The sequence below is a fragment of the Streptopelia decaocto genome (genome assembly GCF_964273445.1).
Source record: "Streptopelia decaocto genome assembly, chromosome: Z".
In the NCBI taxonomy this organism is placed as follows: Eukaryota; Metazoa; Chordata; class Aves; order Columbiformes; family Columbidae; genus Streptopelia; species Streptopelia decaocto.
Window position 1 is genome coordinate 34758617 of NC_138657.1, and position 21527 is coordinate 34780143.

Below are 21527 nucleotides of genomic sequence, written 5' to 3' on the forward strand. Positions count from 1 at the left end.
AAGGATAATTTGCTGAGGGTTACTGCCAAAATATGTCTGAACCCTGGTCAAGATTAAGCAATTAAGGAATGCATAGCTGACTATGCTATAGTCAGTAATAAAGCTGAATATTGAAGAAATGACTGTGTAAATTGAAAATGCTGAGGTAATTGAAACCCCTGCAGAAATCTCTTATGTCCTCTTGCTTAAAATTCTACTGAAAAAAGTAAAGAGAGTCTCAAGTCTAAAATACGAGTCTTTACTTGCATACATTAATTCTTAGCCTTTCGTGTAAATGTCGTGCATATTTATTTCCTGGAGTCACTGGAAATTTAAAAGCAGCTATGATATCTTACAAGTTCTTTTGAATATGTCTGCAACTCTTTCTTGGCACTAAAGCCAAAATAGCAGTAATGAACCAGTAATAAAATGTTGTGGAATGAACAATCCAGGAACAGAAATGGCCACAGGTATTTGTGCTATATATTTATTAAATGCTTACATCCCATTGCAACTTTGAGGTTGAAAGGAAGCATTGTGTATTAGGACAATTCCTGCACTGTAGTTATGCCCATCTTGGGATAAAGGAGAGAACAAAAAAAAAGGGAGAAAAATAAAAAAGGGGGCAGGATCTCAGAGTTACAAAGAGTTACAAAGCTGATTAGCTGAATCAGGTGTGGAATGCTGAATTTTACAAATCCAGTTCCTGGATCAGGTTCCAGTTTCATCCTCAAGGTTACTTCAGAAACATGCACCTCTACTAAACAGAAGTAAAGTTAAGAGCACACACAGTAAAGATCTTCTGTATGCTGTAATATATACCAAATATTGTACATATGCACACAGTTTTAAAGAGACAGTATATTTAATTATATCTTCCTTACCTTTTAATATCTTTTTATCTCCTTATCTCTTTTTTTTTCCCCTCTCATTCTGGCAGTTAGTTGAGCACTATTCATACAAACCAGATGGATTGCTAAGGGTTCTTACCATTCCCTGTCCAAAACTTGGTGCAGAAAATGGTGAGTTATTTCTGTTATTTTGATATGCATAAATAGCCATGCTAATGGTGGTAATGATACATGTATTTTTTCCACTTGTGGTGTAGGTGGGTGCAGATTACAGTAGATTAAAGTCAGATAAAAATAAATCTAAATGTTAAATTTCTGATTTCTCAAATGAGTGAGGATCTGCCAGACCATGCAGGGTGGAGGTAGATCCTGTGGGCCAGCAGGTGCAGCACGGTCATGGGCAAATATTCCAGTTGGGTGTAGTGAAAGTGCACCCAGCAGGTGAGTTGCCAGTAGATGAGGTGTTGCTTCCCATGCTGGGGAGAGCTGCACAGAACAAGGGATTGGCTGCAACTGATACTGAAAGCATGGGCCAGAGAGACGTTCCTTGATAAGTTGACAGGAGGGGGTTGAGGGGAGTGTTCTGAGTCCAGTAAGCTTTTCACCCTGTTTCTTCTATAATGTTAAGTTAAATACCCATGAGACCTTGTCCTCCCTCTTGGCTTGATTGCCGAGGAGAAAAAGATACTTCTGCCTGATCCTTGTATAACTCATGCTGTTCCAGAAGCAATGTTGTCTCCCTAAGGCCTTCTTCTGTCGTTCTAACTGGATACCAGTGCCATGGTGAGAGGGTATGCCCGTACCTTTTCAGCTTCTTTGAATCATTTAGGCACTGCGCATATATTTGTCTCTGTCACAACAAGCACCAGATTCTGCTGCATGATAGAGACAAAAGCAAAGAAGATGAGCAAGGACAAACACTGTAATATGATTTCAAAACTAGAAGGTTGGTCCCCTTTGTAAAATTTTGTGTTCTTACAGTGCATTTCTCACCTTGCTCAGTGTCCTTCTTCATTTGATTATTTTACAGATAATGTTGTTTTTAGCACTCATCCTCTTCCCGGAACCCCATCAAAGGTAAGAGTAGGTGGTGATAGAGCAGTAGCATATATTTGAGAAGACTTCCAGTCACATACTGCTCTAGGAATCCTAATGCTTATATACTGTTGCAGCGGTGAACTTGTTTTTCTAGGGGTATAACCACTAAGTGGAAAAGAAGCAGCCTAACATATTCTAGCATGGTTGTTGCTTTCATCAGTGTTTTGCATGAGCTATTAATCATTAATTTTTTAAAATTTCTTTTATAAATATATGTGAAAATCAGTAGTTTTCATATGCAAAATGCATAATTGATGGTCATGTTCTATAGTGATTGTATCAACAGGAGATATACTGCTTTGTTTACATTGTCCGTTTTGAGAATGTGCTGACTGAAGCAGAAATGGATATTCAATTTATTTTCGTATTTGGTGTGTGCAGTTATTATTAGAATTTGCACAAGGATTTGATACCTTGCGCTGTTAAATTACTGAAAGTTCTTTCATCAACTCCGTCAATAATGAGCAAGCCCATCCATCTTAAGTTCTTAGAGTCCATTGATTAGAAAAGCCGCCTGAGGTGTGATGCATAACACTAACTCATTCAGCTGTAGTTGATCTCATCTGATACAGGGAGTTTAATTTAGCTGTTTTACCACTCCCTGGAGAGCCTAATCATCTAGGTCATTTCTTCATGCAGCCCTACATTATAGAAAAAAGTATTTTTGTTCAAATAGGAAATTACATTTATGTCAGTATTGTTGAGTCCTTGTGGGTCTGTGCACAGCCATTCCCATGTCACCACTTTCTGAAACTCAGATGCCCTTTTAAATCATTGGAAATTACACAATAAAAATCGGTGCATTTTTTTTTTTAAATGTTGTCCTGAGATTTGGATCCATGCTGTTTACAAGGATAACCGGGAAGTTTCAACACACGAGGCTACATGTGTTACATCTGGGATACAGGCAGTTATAGCGATGGAGCAAACACATTCACTCTGGGAATAATACATACGTTTTAGATTATCCATAGAAATTTTTGCTGTTTAAGCATAAATGAAAATAAATTCAAGTAATCTTACTTTAGGTATTTAGCTTACCAAAAAAGCAGTAACAAAAAAAAGTGTATCTGACTAAGCTGGCTGATGTTTAGAACTGTGCAGTGATATTAAATGGCCCAACCTCTTCTCTTTTCATCAGCACATTGCCCTAGTTTTTCACGATATTTTACAGGTGAAAGACTCAGTCATACTGACAGGGTACGATTAATCTTGCCTAACATTAATTAACTCAGATGAAAAGACAGTCATTCAGCAAATCACAAAGGCTCATTTTTGAGGAAATTTGAAGCAAGAGAGAGATGCATACCCATCCACACGTCACTTCAGCCTAAAAGTGGTGAAATGACTTTCCACCAATATGTGCCTATGTCTTTGCACTCAGAAGGGACCTATGTGATTATTCAAGACTGTATGCTTTACTTTTAGGTGGCCATAGTTAGGTGAGATTAATTCCACCCTTGAACACGAACTTCTCTAGCAAGTAGTTACTTAAATACACTTGGTCACTTGTGCATTCTACATACAACCATTCATGTTTTCATGATTGATTTGTGGTGGTTACATATAAGACTCATCATGATGGATAGAAGGAAAAGTATCAAAGATGTGAGATGTTTTGAATGCATATTCTGCACATATTCTCAAAAAATATGGCTTAAAGCTACAGTATGTTTGATATTCTGAACTTCTTAAGAGTGAAATCTGAATTTTGTGGGTTTTTTAGGAGTTTTATAAAACAAGCCTGCTGAGTTACTTTCCTGCAGTATTAACATAAAAATAGAAAGTTGAAAAAATTAATATTACTATTTATAGAGCTCAAAGACTCCAGTTAATATTGCCAGGTTCTCATAGATTAATATCTTTGTGCAAAAGCCGTAACTGACTTAAGACTAGTTACGTAGCTTTTTTTATATGCGGAACCTGAAATACAATTAATTCAAGTTGCAGAAAGAAAAATTCATCCTCAAAAGAACAAATGCAATCACAAAGTCTTCTGTAGAGGATGTGCAATGTATCTTCACATTATTTACACCATCATAATTAAGATTATTGAGTTTCTGACATTCCTGAAGTACTGCATCCATTTCATTTTATAAAATGGATTTCCAAAATATGTGAAGTGTTATTGTGAATGTCTGAGTTTGGACTCAATTGTGATGAATTGGAGAAATGTCCTGCAAAAAACAGGGTGAAACTCAGTAGAAACCAGTGCAAGATATTGTACTTCTAATAATCAGTTGTAGAACACAGGATGGGGAGCAGCAACAGTTTTTCAGAGGATGTGATGCCTGTAATGGATCAGAACAGGAACAAGGACCAACAATCATCATGCTGGTAGAAGGGAAACTTCAAGAGTGTTTCCATCTTGTTCAACACTGGTAATGTTGCAGCTGGAATACCAGTTTTTGGCACTGCACCAAAGAGTGTTGTCCAACAGGAGATAAACCAGAGCAGAGCAAAAGGAACAATCATGACTTGTGAGAAAAGGCTGATCAGAATAAAGAATCAAAAGAGAGAAAACAGAGGGACAGAACATAACAGCTGAAGGAAGGAGAGGGATGGCCTGTTCAGAGGGACAATCTAATGCTGGTTTTCTCATCCAGACCAATTTTTCAATAATTTTTTGTTTATATAAATATTAATGCCTGAAATACACTGGTATAATTCCAAAACCTTTGTGGAGAACATGCCCAGTATGAAATTGCTTTGAAGCTAAAAGAGGGTATGAACACCATAGAAAGGTTTGCTGGATGATATGCAAGGCAGACTGTCTAACTAATTTAACTGCGAACTGTTGGCATGTGAAGGCTTGGAGTAAAATTTACAACATCAGGGAAGTGATTTATGTAGTATTTTCTAAGGGTCTGAGAACAAACATAGAGTAACAATATGTTGCTGGTTTTTGGCCCCTTTTCTGTTAATTTGGACATCTCCTTTTTAGTGACACTAATATGCTTCCTCTGCCAAAGAAAGGACTTTCTGCTGAAAGTCTGCATTGGAGATAATTTATCCATGTAGACTATGGACTCTTACTCCTTTACATTGTTTCTCAGCACATGTATGGACCAGGACTTTTCTTGTCTTGCAGCAGGGGCTCCATAACTAGATTTAAAGTAATTTGGATCACTTTTGACTTTGTGAATTACTTTTTTCTCCCTGCACATCATCGCAGTATGTATTTAAACCTCCGGAGGAACTTTTGATGTGAGCCTAAAATCAGTTGTTTGACACTACAGTGAAGCTGTCAAATCTAACAACTACCCAAATTCTCCATTTAACCTTTTTCAGTATTTTATTCTTTCAGCCACAGTTTATCAGATGATAATAATAGACCTAAACCTTAGGAGTACAGCCTAACTTTAGACTAATACTGTTGCTATCCCTGATTAAGTATTCCTCTTACTGTGTATTTGTATGTCTAATACAAACATTTGAGTTAAGCAGTATTATCATCACAGCAGTACAAGTGGCTGCTTGGTCAAGTGCTGGGAGATAGTCTTGTCAGCAAAGTACAATGAACCACGCTCACCATGTGCAAAAGAGCACTTAACCTCTTGGAGAATTTATCTGTTGCAAAACTATAGCTGGGAATTTCTTCAGGTTTCCTTTATTCCAATTATGGGAAGAGAGTTTTGTGAGGTAAAAGAAAACAGCGGATTCAGTAGGCTTTTCCAATGTGCTGAATTTTTCTGTATTAGAGCTATGAAAACTGCCGGGCATCAAAAAAGTTTGTTTTTCCAGCAGGATTAGGGACTGCATGGCTATCCTTGGTGTTTCAAGATACCTTTTTTACGTGAAATCAAACATTTTTTTTTAATAAGAAAGCTAGGAAAAATACCAATCCTATCCATCAGAAAAGCTACCTTTTCAGGCCAAAAAAAAAAGTCCAGTTGGGTTATTTAAAAGTACAGAACATCGAACTGCAAGTCAGTTCCAAAGCTGTTTAAAATGGCTGAAAATGTGGCTCAGTATATTATTTCAACCTCAGCATCAGCCTAAATCCTTGGTAAATAAGTATCGCATCGTAGTTTTAATTAGGCAGGTATGATTTCTCAGTGACACCTAAAAATGCTGATTAGTCACATTTATTTAATGTGTTATTGTAAAACATAATTGTCTTTCTTTTAGAAGTATCTGTATGCAGAACAAAAGTGCACATGTAAAATCTAAAGCCTGTTCATTTTTGTTTGGAATTAATATCAGTTTGTGTGCTTTTTGCTTCAATAACCACGTTGTTTGTTGTAAGACCAAGGTGTTCTTCAAATCTTGCTTGATACATTAGTCATACTTCAAGATACTAAAGGTATTAACTGATTTACATTGCTACATGTGCTGGGGTGAAGCTAAAGTTCAGTAACAGAGGGACGAGAAACATACTGTGTAAAAGATCTGGGGAAAGGACAATGTTATTGAATTTTAAAACTGCCTTAAGGTGTATCTACAGATTCAAGATAGCTTGAGAGTAATATAGCTGAAAGAAAATTTAGTAATAAGATTTCCTGTACTACATTTGTTTGGTGCATCATATATATACTTGCAGGCACACACAAGATAAAGGTTGGGAGTGTTTTATTCTTGTATACTGTGCCTGTTTTGTGAAATATCTTTAGCTATTTTCCTGACACATTTACTGTTCCTCTTTGACATTGTGGTTTCTAGAGTTGGGCAGGAGGTGGAATTATCTCAAGACTCAAATCGTACACCTTTCCAAAGGCTGGCAGCAAAAAGGTGCCTCAAATAGTCTTCTTAGGTTTTTGACTGAGTTAAAAGGACTTAACACTTGACTAATTTCACTCTTCCTCCCACCCCCTTTTGGCTTGCAGTTACTAAATGTGTGTCTTGGCTACTAACAATCAGATTGTGAAGATTTTTTAAGCTTTCTGCTTCTTTCCTGATCATCTGCATAATTGTGGCTTTGATTTTGTAACTAAAGCAATGGTTTTAAACAAGTTTTAAAAGTTGAGAGACTATTTTTAAGTATTCTTTCACATCCCAAAATCTTAGTGCGAATCTCAACATATCTGCAAATAAAGTGTGATAAAATGTTTTTCAAAAAACAGTCACCTAGAGCAGAGCTAAATTTTATTTCTACTCCGAAGTATCATTCCTAATCAGAAAATTGGCTTACTTACACAATGCTGCTGCTGAGCACTTTTAGGGAACAATCTGTTAATAACAACCACAAATATAAAGAACCTGCATGCACAAATCTTGTTATGCATTGATATTAATTAGATTTAGGCAAGTGTAAGATGTCACAAGAGCGAGCAGAATGGGAAAGGTGATAAGGTGTCAGGGAGTCAGCCCTGTGCTAATGAAAAAGCTGCTGCATAGCCAGTAAATTATGCTGTCCAGTAACTGATGTAGTTATGAAGTACATAGTTATTAGCTTTGTTTACATGCTGAGTATAATCTGTTTGTCACTGTTCCACCCATGAGTCTCTCTATTGTGTATTTCTTTATTTGTTTTCAGTTGCTCTTCAACAAAAATGAGCAGGTATAAAAAGCCCTAGAGGTACACTACTGTTCAGAGTGAAAAGCTATGTTTGGCATACACTGTAGATTATAATCCTGGTAAATAAGAATTATTCTTGTTATATAACTTCATTTCACTTTCATACTGAAGTATCAATGGCTGTTGTCATCTGTATACCCTTACAGGACCCATGTCTCATTTTTAATGTGCTGTCATCTTTTACAAACACGTGTACAGTGTCAGGACATGTTCTAAAGCCGTCTGCAACAAATTTCCGTACTGTCACACGTTAGACAAGATAAGCGTTTTTGTTTTGTTCAGAAAAGTCAATGTGGGGTCTGAATTCTCTAGGCAAGGCTTTGGTCACTCTGCTGTTCTGTTCACCTGGTAAAACCTGTGCTTCTCTCTGGTTGCTTTCTGCAGTCAAATACCTATTTCCTGCCTTCTGGGGAACATACACAGAGTACAGACTGAAGCAGATTGGAAAAGAAAGACCTGTTATGTTTTTAAATTCTTGCAAATTATTATTTTTTTTAATTTCACAAACTGGTTATTTGATATAATTTTAGCACTCTGATCAAAATTTGTCAAGCTCCTTTACTCAGTAATGTAAAATTGGCAATTTAGACAACAATTTAAATGAACTCCTGCCACCTAGTGGCAACTAGGATGTGCTAGCCAAAGTTCATTAAGGATTTGGCTAACATGGTCTTTGTCATGCAGTATTTTGCTATTCGGTTTGGTTTAGCAAAATAAGATGACTTCATAGTCCTACATATATGTTTGCATTTTTGCAAATCAGAATTGTTGGCCTGAAAAGAAACTGCACTTGCTGTACCGATTGCCTTCGTAAGTCTGTTCTTTACTATAAAATTACAATCTTTACTATAAAAATCAAACTCAGAGTAATTAGAGCTGTTCATATTTTGAAGCAAACAGTAAGTGGGCCTTGTTCTCATTACGTCAAATATATGCTGTTGAACTTCCTAAAGGGTTGTCCTACTGATGCCTTATCCATGCATAAAAAGTAGTATCCCTTTACGAGAAAGATACCTTTGAGAGAATGCAAACTCCCTGCCTCCTGCTTTCCTCTCATTGTGGATGTGGCTATATTACTATAAAAGTGCCACACTAGTGAGGCCAGTGTTTAGTAAGAAGAAGAACAGCACACTTAGATTTGCTTACCTATGGGTGCCTGAGAAATGTAATCAGTGAAAATTAAACCCTAGCAGAAGAAAAAAAAAAGTTGATGTGAAAACAGCACAAACTCACACAGCTCTACAGTATGACAGCATAAAATGACAGCCAGCCCCATAGTTCACAAGTGTACATATCCAGTGGAACTATAATCACTCATTACTAGTAATACCGAATGGTTCATAGTAAGTAGCAATAAGGTAAAAAAACCCTAAGAGGTCTTGATGTATTCTGAAGCAATACAGGATATATGAAATGCACCAACTAAAATCACTGTGGTCTCAATAAATATCATTCCATCTGATTTGGTTTTGCTTTGGAAAAGATTATGAATATTTTTGACAGAACATAAACATTTCCCTATATATCCTGACATAGTGTAGGGAAAGACTGTCCTAAGTGTTCAGAATGAAACTGCCAGCCCGTCACTTGAGATGTTTAGGATTGAGTTCCAGTCTTAGTGGGTTTTTTTGGGATAGTGAATGGCCTCTGTGTGAAGCAGAGTGATGTAGGTCTTGGAAATACATTTCTTAATTTTCAGACCTGGCAAGGTGTACCAGGCTAGAAAAACACAGCTAGAGCTGATGATCTTGTTTTATACCATTCATTCACCCTCCTGTTCTTGAGATTGGAAGGTCAGTTCGGTCCCTGGCCTATCTCAGAACTGTCTCAGGGCTCCTGTGGCCTGCCCTCACAGCAAATGGCCTTTCAAAACTGTTCCACAGGAGTGAGCAAATCAAGCCAGAAACTTCACCGTTACCATCCCTGGTGCCACCATGCTCATCCCACTAGGCCAGATTCTTGCCGACTGTTGGCCTCCTGCCCAGGGTTTGCTATAAGATCTACATAGTGAAACCTTTTCTGCTTCATCCAGCTGGGCAGATCACTTTATTATGATTTAAAGGTCTGTACCAGCCAGGTCAGGTGTTTTCCCTACAAAATGCAGTTTCCGAATGATAAAACTTCTGTTGCACCCAGTAATTCACTCCTGGACATTTCTCAAGGTCTGTTTCTCTCTACGTGAAAACCATAACTGTTTCAGGCAGGAACTTATGCCACTGGAAGCTGCAGTTGTTAAAAAGAAGAATTATATACTTGAATATTTGCAAAATAGCCCTATCCAGTGTTTTGCAAGTACAATATACCTTTATTTCCTGTTTGAGCTGAACAAACTCATGCTAATGTTTGAATTTCTGGTTTTAAAACACTCTCCTAGGAGCGTGACATCACTCATGAGTAGAGTAAAATTTCTACATTGGGAAAAAAAGAGAGACTTAAGCTGCAGAAATAAGTTCTGTAAGTCCTTGTTCCTGACAGTTCACAGACAGAAGAGAACAGATTATGAGTTTCTCTCATCTGTACTTTATTGTGCCGGAGTTGCCCTTTAGTCAAGGAGCTCCAGAAAACACCGTGTTTCTGCTGGTCTTGTTTGAGTGCTCCACAGTATTTCTGTGACAAAGAGTAAAGGCAGAGGGATTGTATTTGAACCAGGTGTTCAAGTACAATAAGAATTAGGTCATTTTCTCCCTCCTCAGAGCAGACAGACTGTCCTAGTATCTGGTCCATTATGTTTGTCCGTAACATTAAACAAACCTATTAAAATGATTATTTTTTTACCCTAGTTTCTTCCAAATTGAGTCAGTCTATAACATCCACAAGAGAAACACGGAAGCATTTTTTGTTTCCATTTGTGCTAGGAATTTCTCTGTGGCCTAGATATGGAGAGAGATAACTCAAAGAAGGAGGAAGGGGTGATTAAAGAGAAATCCTGATGACTACTTGTGTTACAAGGCAGATTCGAAAAGTGCATGTAAATTTAATAGCTGCAGAATAAGATTTGTGCATGACCCATTCCACTTAATTATCTCAGATCAAATGCTCTGAAATATTTGCAATAACTTTTTATGCTTTAGCAGTGTGTGTTTCATTTGGCCTGCACGTTTACTCAAGCAATAACCTCCAGAATGAAATAAACTTTGTTGGATCCCTTTCTTACTGTTTGATTCTCACCTGTGTGTCTCTTGCAATCATTATGCCATAACCCTCTGAGGAAAAAAAAAAGTTTTTTTACCTTACCTATTCATTGCTAAACATAAAAACTCTATTTGTGTGCTGCAGCTTCAGTCAACTATTGGCCACTCATCTGATGAAGCACCTTTTAATCCTTATGTGCTGCAAAGGAATAGAGGTCTTACAGGAGCAGAAAGAGGTAGGCAGAGTAATTGATAAAATTTCCTTCTTTATGCCAGAGATGTCTCCTCAATCCGTATTTCTTTTTTCTTTTATGTATTTCACACCATGTTGTGTATTGGTACAGCCACTATCATAGCTCAAGCCTGGTAGCTGAAACTGCCAAATGACACCATCTGTAATAAAAGACATTTAGCAGAAATCCCTTTTTCCATGTTGAAGTGAAAGATTACTACTTCCTTGACTCTAAAGTCTGTCCTTACACTTCATAAAAGGAATTGTGCCAAGGTGGTGCTCACGCTTTCTGTAAAGCACAATTAAAGGTGGATGCCTAAGAATTAACTACATATAAGGCAGCATTCTGTGTGAAGAATTGTCTAAGGTAACTAATGGGAAGCATTAAGGAGAAGGGACAGCCCTTGAGCCTCCTTCTGCCAAGCAACCTCCTGGTTTCACATTATGCAGGTGCTCAATAGTAAGAACATGTCACCAGGGGAAGGTCACTCTCTTTTGGGGTGTTCTAAAGTGCCAGTAGCTGAACTGCATGTGGTTTCTGTATAGTGCCCTTGTTAAGTCAAACACACTGATGATGATCCTGAACGTAGAAAGGGTGAATATAGGAGCTGTGGCAGCAAAAATGTCTCACGTAATGTCTAATTTCTTCATTGACTGAACTGCAGGTGATCAAAGAGAAGCCTTACCCATGGATACTGAAGTCTATGAAAGTCCATATGCTGATCCAGATGAAATGAAACCAAAAAATGTTACTCTTGACAGGAAATTGTTAACCTTGGAGGAAGGAGAACTTGGATCTGGCAACTTTGGTACTGTAAAGAAAGGGTTCTATAAAATGAAAAAGTAAGCGTTCCGTTCTCTTTTCATGAAGTCTAATATGTAAAAGCTCTAGCTTTTTTTTCTTTTTTGGAGCAGCAGTGATCTTTGCATGTCCTTTGGAGTGACAGACTGTACCTAAGTAATTTGGCCTAAGGTCCACTGGTTTCCCTCTTTGTGTATGCACTCATACACTGATTTTCTATAGGCTTATTTTATTTTCCTCTATTTGCAGAGGCAGCATCGTCACCTCCCAGCTATTATTTTTGTCTGTAAAGTGGGGAAATTCCCGTATAGTTATTTTCTCTCCTGTCAGGGATAGTAGAGTGGGAAGTCCACTTCCTTCCTTCATGGTTTGTATGGGCAGCCGTGCTACTCAGTCTTTCCCATCTGCACAGCCTCTCTTTGAGAAATACTATAGTGTGTCGTAGACAGCTTGCCTGTAGCAAATAGATTTTCACATAAAGTATGATAAGTACCTGTTTCATAAAGCTGGAATGTTGATTTTCAAGAAGACAGAACACGTTGTGAGCTCTTTTATCACGTAATTGCATTAGGAACAGACCTAGGTTATACTGGCAGAAGTGGGACCACCTGACTGTTCATGCATTTTCATAGTAAAATTTTATCAGTACGTTTTTAAGTGCGTGGGCTGATGATGTATACACTTTCACGACATGAAGCTCAAGCCTTTTTTTTAACTAAGGTTTTCAGAACCAGGAAGGCTTTTTCTTTTTGCATTACAGTCTGAGGGTATTTGAAGGGCTCTAGTCCCAGCTTGTGTATTTGCTAATCTTGTTTCACACTTGAGCCCTGTCAGTCTCATCAGTAGCTCTTCCACTTAGTTGTATGAGCTGAAGGTTGCAGGAGTAGGCTTAGTTTCTCAGGATTTCAGAGTGCTGCCTCAGGGCCTTGCAATGCTGCATGTTCTAGTCTCACCACAAAAACACCCCAGTGCTCAGAAAGGCCTTTATGGCTTTTCCTGCCAGAGAAGCTTTATGGCGTTCTTGCCAGAATGGGCAAGAAAATTTTGTCCAGTACAGTTGCTTTCAGGCTTGTTAAAGCATTTTTATTACTATTTATAATTTTCTGAGCTTCTTTCCATTCTCTTTCTTTCACTTCACCATCTTCTGACCATTTGCTAGAGAGATGTTCCTGTTACAGTCAGGTTCTTTCCCCTCTGAATGTCAATTCTGTCTTTTGTCACAGTTGTAATATGGGCAGAGAAACATCAGATGAAGATTATGCGCATTTGCATGCAGATTTTTCAACAACTAATCCCAGAACTGGATTCTTTTTCACAGGGGTGCCAAGCCAGTGGCTGTAAAAATTCTTAAGAATGAGAGTAATGATCCAGCCGTAAAGGATGAATTACTGAGAGAAGCAAATGTAATGCAGCAACTGGATAATCCGTATATTGTCCGAATGATAGGCATATGTGAAGCTGAGGCCTGGATGTTAGTAATGGAAATGGCTGAACTTGGGCCATTGAATAAATTTTTGCAAAAAAATAGGTATGTAAGCTTTGATTCCATTTCATAGAATTTATCAAAAGGGAAAAAAAAGTACAGGTCCTTTTTTTTTTCTCCTTTAAGGGCAATTTTAAAGTGACATGTTGTTAATGTTATAATTAGTGATTGTAGTGACTCTTCACTGAGACATGATTACCTTGTACATGTCTCCTGTCAGATATTTCTGGTAAAATCAATAAATGAAAGAATTTTCCAGTGTCCTTCAATTGTTCATTTATTGATATGATCACACATCATCTTGCTCAGGACATTCTTATTCTGCCCGTTCTAATTAAAGCTTAGCTAAACATAAGTGGATCAGGTTCCTTAGCATGATGTGGGGAAGTTCACAGTAAAGATTTATATTTGAACTCCATCAAAAGTCATGAAAATGAACTCCTGACCTCTTAAAAATTCAATTATTATTTTCAGGCATGTCACGGAGAAGAATATAACAGAGCTGGTACATCAGGTTTCCATGGGGATGCAATACCTGGAGGAGAATAACTTTGTTCATAGGGATTTGGCTGCAAGAAATGTGCTATTAGTCACCCAGCATTACGCCAAAATTAGTGACTTCGGACTTTCTAAAGCTCTTAGTGCTGATGAAAGTTATTATAAGGTAAGGTTTGCACAAGACATGACAGCTGTATGGTAACATAGCTTAATAAGGTTATTTTCAGTTGAAGTGCATTTATTTTTAAAAGTTGAAAATTAGAAGTAATACGTATCATCCATTATCTCATAGCCTGATTTTCAAAATGTGTGATCAACATTAAGAGATGTGTAGGAAGGAAAAAGCTTATCCCTCCTTTAGTTTGCTTACCCTTTCATTTACTTTTGGTAAACTTCTCAGTAGAAGGCTGGAATTTATTGTGGAAATGAGATACCTCCTTATGTAAAAGGGGGAAATAATCTTTGTTGCAGGTATGAGATTTTAGGCACTTACAGTTTTCAGTATTTCCAAGGAAAATTTAGGCTAGCACACTGTATTAGTGGCTAAGAGAACTGGATTTGGAGAGTTTTTGGAAAGAATACCGTTGGAAATAATTATTTGTACCAAGCAGAATTTGTTTAGCTTGGTTTTAAATTCATTGGATCTCTGTGGAGCTAAAGGGACTGAAATAACTACCACATTTAATAAGGTAAAAACATCTGTAAGAGACAGAGGCTTTAACCATGTCCGCATCTTTTTTCTGATCTAGTGCTCTTACAGTTCAAATTGTTTCTTTCTTCTGCCTATTCCCTTTCATCAGCTGTTTAAAACTAATAAGCCAGACCATGAAACGCTACAGAGGAGGAGCAAGCACATCCTCCCTTCTGATGACCTTCCTATGGGAATAGTAACTGCTGCCAGAAAAGGCAGTAACATCTTGAATCAGTGCCACTAGCCTGGCCAGAGCTGCTTGTCAGAGGTTTGAGAACTGGTATCAAAGGCCTGTTCCCTTGACAACTCCACAAAATGCAGGGGGCTTCTTTCACTAGATCTAGCACTGTGCTGGGATAGCTTGACACTTGCATTGTTGTAACACAGTGTTACAGCATAATTTAATCAAACTGCAGTTTGCCACAAGGCGGTTGCTGTGCTTTGAAATGGAGCATCAACTTCAAGTAATAATGAGACTCAGTGTGGCTGGGTGTGTATCTCTTACTCTTTGTGGAGAGCCTAGATGAAATATCTTACTTTTAAAGAGCAACTTTAAATTGCATTCCACTAAAAACATGACTGCAGGTCATTTAGCTAAGCTTTGCTTTACCACAGATTTCCTTTCAGTGCATTATTTTGAAAGTGGAAGATTAGGAACAATTTTGTAACACTTTTGAAGAAGCTGCTACCCATTCCATCTAATGCCAACTGCATCAGAAATGCTATGGTAATCAGTACTTATGTATGCAGATCTAAGTTAACTTGGCTTATATGAATTCTGATGTTATTGACCACCTACCACTGTCTCTAGCCTGCTTTTTTCTTTTCCTCTTATGACTTATTTTAGGCACAAAGTCATGGGAAATGGCCAGTGAAGTGGTATGCTCCAGAATGTATGAATTTCTACAAATTTTCTAGCAAAAGTGATGTCTGGAGCTTTGGAGTTTTAATGTGGGAAGCTTTCTCCTATGGGCAAAAACCATATAAGGTGAGTAGTTCTGTCTGGCCTGTTTTTTTCTGTAAAAATTCAGAGCAAATTTGAACCAATGCCTTTCCTGCCTGGGAGGGGTTATTACAGGCCAAAGCACGCCTTAACACCCCATCTGTTGCGACGAAGGAGTCAAACGATAGCCCAAAAAACCAACTCCAGGCCTCTTTTATACTGTCACATGTGCTGTAGTCTTTTGCAACTCAGATGACTGTTCTGGTCACTCTGTTCCAGGGAATGAAAGGTGGTGAAGTTGCACAGATGATTGAAAGAGGAGAACGAATGGAACGTCCTGAAGTCTGTCCAACAGAAGTCTATGATCTAATGAAATTGTGTTGGACATACAAGTGAGTGTGATGTGATGCTCTCTCTTTTAATAGGAGTATATTTAAATCTGCTTAGTTAATAAGCCAGGAAGTGGGCAGAAGGCTTGGGAAGGGTATTTCAAAAGGCATCATTTCAGCTGGTGTTTAGCTTACAACCAGCCTCCAAACTAAGGAGTCAGTTGCACTTTCAAGTGGAAGTTATTTGAGTTATTGAGTTTACCACAAGAAGCTGATTTTACACAGGTGATTTTGCTGGAACAGTTACGTAAAAAAATAAGGCACCATAAAAAAACAAGTCATTCCACAAAAAGGTCAGTCTGATGTATTTTGAAAAGAAAATTTTAAATTAAGGAAATATTCTTGTTTCATTTTGGATTGTATTTTTTTTATTTTTTGTTTTCAAGACTTTATTGACATTTCAAAGTCCTGTTGCTAAATTATTAATTCCATTCCTCAATGATTAACTGTTTCAACCTATTTTTCTCTTCTCACTCTTCTGAATACAGTCAGATTGGATCCCCCATTGACTTCCTGTTAATGAGAGGCAAAATTTCAGGTCATATGTAACATATCAGACACAGTTTTTCTGATCAGTAACAATTCAGAAGGTAGGATTATGAAATATAGAGAAGAAAAATAAAACCTACCTGATATTCTTTTTTCAATCAGAATATTGCAAAAAATATTAAAAATGTTTTATGATTTATCATTTTAAACAATTTTGTTGAAGTTCTTTTAGCTGTAGGAAGGTCTCTATAAAGCACCCAAAGTCTGCTGTAATGTCACTTATTCTTCCAGTTTTTACCAACTGGAGAATATCTGTGTCTGACAAAGGTCTCTGGGTTCCATTTAAGAAGATGTGGTACTTCACTTTTAGGTACCTTGATTCTTTGTTAGTTTTATTACACCTAGATTGTTACTGACATAAATGAACTAGAAAATTAAATTGAGCTGATTTACCATTTCTTTCTTTTAGTACCCTCACCAACCACAAGGTGACAGGCATGATAGTAAATCCACTGACTGGATGCTCTGTAGTGACATTAGCCACTTGGTATTCATATTGTAGCATTATTTTGGTAGCCTTAACATATTGTAAGCAGCTTTAAATGAGCTATCATTGAGGTGAAGTCCCAGGTGTTACACAAGGCATGGGCACCTTTACAGCTTTTTCCTTCATGTGCTGTGATACTTGTCTTTCTACAGTGCTGATGACCGACCAGGATTTGTTGCGGTTGAGATGAGATTACGTAACTACTATTACGACATTTCCCACTAGCAGCACAAGGAATAGCGTCTTCCTTGCCTCCAGCCAGCACCCTCTGAGGAGCAGTTCAGTTTCTGAAACCAAGCGACTTTAATTTTTGTACTGCCACTTTCAACCTGCGAAGCTCAGAGCCAAGCCCTGTGTTTGTAGGGTTGCCTTTTCTTGGCTTCTGCAAAATATCCATCCCTGAAATAGAGTGTTGAAAATGGAGAGGCCTCCAAAATGAACAGCAAGGATGTCAGAGCAGATGCTTATACTTTTGCTACATTCAGTTTCATTTTATTTACAGCTTTATTGCCATTACATTTTGTGATCGTGTAAAACCTGTTTAATTTCCTTCAGCACTCTTCTTCTCTTGTATTTCAATGCAGACTGGGATTTAGATTCTTCTTATTAACATTCTTAGCCCTCAGTTGCATTGAGTTGTTCCAGCCTTCCCCCTCCCCAAGGAAGAATAGCATAAACATGTTTCATTGTGAAGAAAATTCACTTTGAAAGTGACTCTGTCACTTTGACTGAGAGAGTATTTGATTTTACCCCCAAGTCCCTTTAGAACCATGTTGTATTCTTCTCAGTAGTAATGTAGGCAGAGAGGAACTGGGAGATGTGAATTTCTAACGTCATTATCTCCTTTAAATGTGACCAACTCTTTTCTCATCTCCTGTGGAAGCCCAGCTGTCCCTTAGGGAGTTATTTTCTTCCTGGTGAAACCTGGGAACTCAGGGGCTTGCTCTCATGTTGGGGCAAAACGTACCAGCACCTGAGACAAATGATTGTGGGTTGGAACATAACCTCCATCACTGCATTACTGAAAAGACAGCTGTGAAGCCAAAGGTGACAGAGCAGCACCTTTATTTTTCTGTGCTGCTTCAGCCACCTCCAGAGATTTCTTTTCCATGTATCTCTTTGGGTACAGCAAAGCTCCTTTCTGTTGTGTTTTGAGCAGCAATCATTTCTATCTTTTTTCAAGCCTTTATTGAAAAACTTTTGTGAGAATTCACCACACTCGATCACCTCTAAAGCTAAATTTCACCCCTAGCTCAAATATTTTAAAACAGGCATATGGACATAAAGTTTACTTTTATCTGCTCCTATATGTTAGTCTTTGTCCTGTTATTAATCCCTGTGAACATCTCAGGAAAGGTATTTGTTGTGTCACTCCTTTGTAATGCGCCGTTCATCTCGATTGATGTGCGAGTCTAGCAATAGTAATAGCAAATAATGTATTGAACTTCTGATTCTATTTTTACCCTTATGCTTTGTTTGTCCAATCTCATTTAAATATTATGGATATAAGCATTTCTATCTCTTATTCCTCACAAGCAGCTACTTCACTGGCATTTGCTTGTATCTCAGGAGCCTACATGCATTGCATCTATTAGATTTAGAGATTTTAGAGGAATATAAAGGATAAGATATAATGTTAGATGTGTTTATTGCATATGGCTGGTTAGAACATATTTGTTTAATTGTTATGCGAACAGGGTATTCTTAGAGATGCAGTGATATTTTTTTCTCTAGCAAAGAAACTGTGTGGGCAATTACAGTGAGAAATTGTGAAATGGTTTTCATAAAAGAGATTACTATAAACAAATGTAGGAGTTAATGTAATTGTTTTTTTCTTTTTACTAAGTTTATGGTCTATTTTTTCAAAACATACCTGGTAATTTTTGGTAGTTTAATCTTGGCTGTCCAGTGCAAGACACTTCAGAAAGCACATGCTACTGAAAGATACTGAGTGCAATAGACCATGTTTCAAATGTAACCAAACGTGACTTATATTGAAGATGATTTATTTTTGGTTTTTTTTTTAAGAAACATTTTTTCTACAAGAACAGCTTGTGTAAGAAGTTAGCCATAGTTATATGTAGGTGTTTTGTTGCTTTAATCCTATTGCAGATCAGTTGTTAGCTCTACATGTGCAATTAGTACATTCATGGGGATATTAGTTAGAAACAAATTGCACAAATCTCTACTAGCCACTGAGTGACAATATTTCATTTCTCTGAGATATCTCTCTAGGTGTATATATATATATGTGTATATATATATATATATATATAAGTTCTATCTTATACAACAAAACTGGAGGAATATTTCTTCCTCTCTGTTCTGAGTGAGTGTCACTTCTTGTGTTACTTGATCATTTTTACTTTCACTTTTATGTAAGAAAAGTTTACAATGAGAATATAAAGTATTCTAAAATAAATGGATTAGGTTTTAAAATTAAAATTAAAGACACTTTTACAAAATATGTTGTTTTAACAAGAATCTTTTAATATTTAAGTTCTTCCTAAAAAATGCTGATGTTGTGCAGAGCATGTATATTTACTGAATTACTGTGATTGTGGAAGACTGAGATTCCCCTATTAACGCTGAAAAGGTACCTGACACAACAGATAAGCCCACTTAAGCCTGGGCTGCTTTTGGAGCTATTCAGGACTAGCAGGAAAATCCCCCAAAATAGGCATGTTGTTATTACACCTAAGCCTTCCTGAGACTACTTTTCAACAATACTGAGCTGGATCTGGAAGGTTAGAGATGCCAGGAGGCGGTGCAGCATATCAGCTGCTCAAGGATTTCTGCATTACAGGTATCAGCTATGCAGAATTTTAAGTCACATTACAGCACATGGAGCCTCCCTCAGAGGTGCAGGCAACTATTCACAGAACCACAGAATGTTAGGAATTGGAAGGGACCTCAAAAGATCACCTAGTCCAATCCCCCTGCCAGAGCAGGAACACCTAGATGAAGCTACACAGGAATGTGTCCAGGCGGGTTTTGAATGTCTCCAGAGAAGGAGACTCCACAACCTCCTTGGGCAGCCTGTTCCAGTGTTCTATCACCCTCACTGTGAAGTTTCTTTTCAAATTTAAATGGAACCTCCTCTGTTCCACTTTGTACCCATTGCCACATGTCCTATCATTCGTTGTCACAGAGAAGAGCCTGGCTCCATCCTCATGACACTCACCCTTTACGTATTTACACCCAAACATTATTGAGGTCACCCCTCAGTCTCTTCCAAGCTAAAGAGACCCAGCTCCCTCAGCCTTTCCTCATAAAGGGAGATGCTCCACTCCCTTAATCATCTTTGTGGCTCTGTGCTGGACCCTCTCCGGCAGTTCCCTGTCCTTCTTGAACTGAGGGGCCCAGAACTGGACACAATATTCCAGATGTGGTCTCACCAGGGCAGAGTAGAGGGGAAGGAAAAACTCTCTGACCTACCAACTCCCCTTGTAATACACCCCAGGATGCCATTGGCGTTCCTGGGCACAAGGCCACGGTGCTGGCTCATGGTCACCCTGCTGTCCACCAGGACCCCCAGGTCCCTTTCCCCTACACTGCTCTCCAACAGGTTGTTCCCCCAACTTATGCTGGAACCTGGGGTTGTTCCCACTCAGGTGCAAGACTCTACACTTGCCGTTGTTATATATTCCATTAATTTTTTCCCTGCCCAACTCTCCAGCCTGTTCAGGTCTCACTAGATGGCAGCACAGCCTTCTAATGTGTCAGCCACTCCTCCCAGTTTGGTGTCATCAGCAAACTTGCCAATAGTACACTCTATTCCCTCATCCAAATCATTGATGAATATATTGAATAGTACTGGTCCCAGTACTGACCCTGGAGGCACTCCAGTAGATACAGGCCTTCAAATAGACTCTGTCCCATTGACCACGACTCTCTGGCTTCTTTCCTTCAGCCAGTTCACACTCCACCTCACTATCCGATCATCCAGTTCACACTTAGTCAATTTAGCAGTGAGGATGCTGTGGAAGACTCTGTCAAATGCTTTTCTGAAACAAAGATAGACCACATCCACTGCTTTGCCATCATCTAGCCACCTGGTTATGTCCTCATAAAAGTCTATGAGGTTGTTTTAGCATGACTTACCCTTGGCGAAGCCATGTTGACTGCCCCTAATGACCCTCTTATCCTTGATATGCTTTGAGATGGCACCAAAGATAAGTTGTTCCATCACCTTTCCAGGGATGGAGGTGAAGCTGCCCGGTCTATAGTTACCCGGGTCCTCCTTCTTGCCCTTTTTGAAGACTGGAGTGACATTTGCTTTCCTCCAGTCCTCAGGCACCTCGGTATTTTAGGTATTCTGATATAACAAGAGAGAGATCTTAGCCTCTTGTTTCACTATTGCTGCAAGCTGAAGTCCTTGAGAAAGCAAAGGCTGGATGGGACTGAATGTGAATCTGAATAATAAAAACAAAGGCTGAAAGGTAGACAACTCTTCAAGCCTTTGGGGGGGATCACCCTTACACTATAGTGCTGTGATTGTTTTCCTGCATAGCAAATCTGGCCTAGTTCCCTCTTGTGGGACTGCACCATCCACTAGTATGAAGGGGCTTTTGTCTTTTGGCTGTCTGGCTTTGGTTGTCTTTATTTTTATATTGACTTGTATCAGAAATGCCATTTGGCAGTAAGGCCCCACAAGTAATTGTTACAGCAGAGTTAAGGGGTAGTGAACTGCAGCATGGAGGAAGGGAGGCTGGTGTGAGTAACAGGGAAGGAGCAGGTGAGAACATGTTAAATGCTTTTTGGGTTTTTTTAAGGAAAGGAGAGCAAAGTGTAATTACAGCTTTGGTTAGGGCTCAAATACACAAAATCCTCCTCCCTGCCAGGAGGTGGCAATTCCTGAACGCGTTAACCTGAT

At 38.4% G+C, this 21527-nt stretch overlaps 1 protein-coding gene across 3 annotated transcripts in view; it reads left to right on the plus strand.

Moving 5' to 3' along the window:
* SYK (spleen associated tyrosine kinase) overlaps positions 1-19116 on the plus strand; it is a 53318-nt gene extending 34202 nt beyond the window's left edge. For 2 of the 3 annotated variants that reach the window (XM_082074158.1, XM_082074157.1), the window contains exons 5-14: positions 920-1001; positions 1861-1907; positions 6591-6659; positions 10723-10813; positions 11475-11652; positions 12930-13139; positions 13569-13758; positions 15131-15271; positions 15506-15618; positions 16804-19116. In XM_082074158.1, coding sequence (XP_081930284.1) covers positions 920-1001; positions 1861-1907; positions 6591-6659; positions 10723-10813; positions 11475-11652; positions 12930-13139; positions 13569-13758; positions 15131-15271; positions 15506-15618; positions 16804-16876 — 1194 coding nt within the window. In that variant the 3' untranslated portion in view covers positions 16877-19116. The remainder of the gene's footprint in view (positions 1-919; positions 1002-1860; positions 1908-6590; positions 6660-10722; positions 10814-11474; positions 11653-12929; positions 13140-13568; positions 13759-15130; positions 15272-15505; positions 15619-16803) is intronic. The other variant, XM_082074159.1, reaches the window with a different exon arrangement.
* Positions 19117-21527: the final 2411 nt, after the last annotated feature.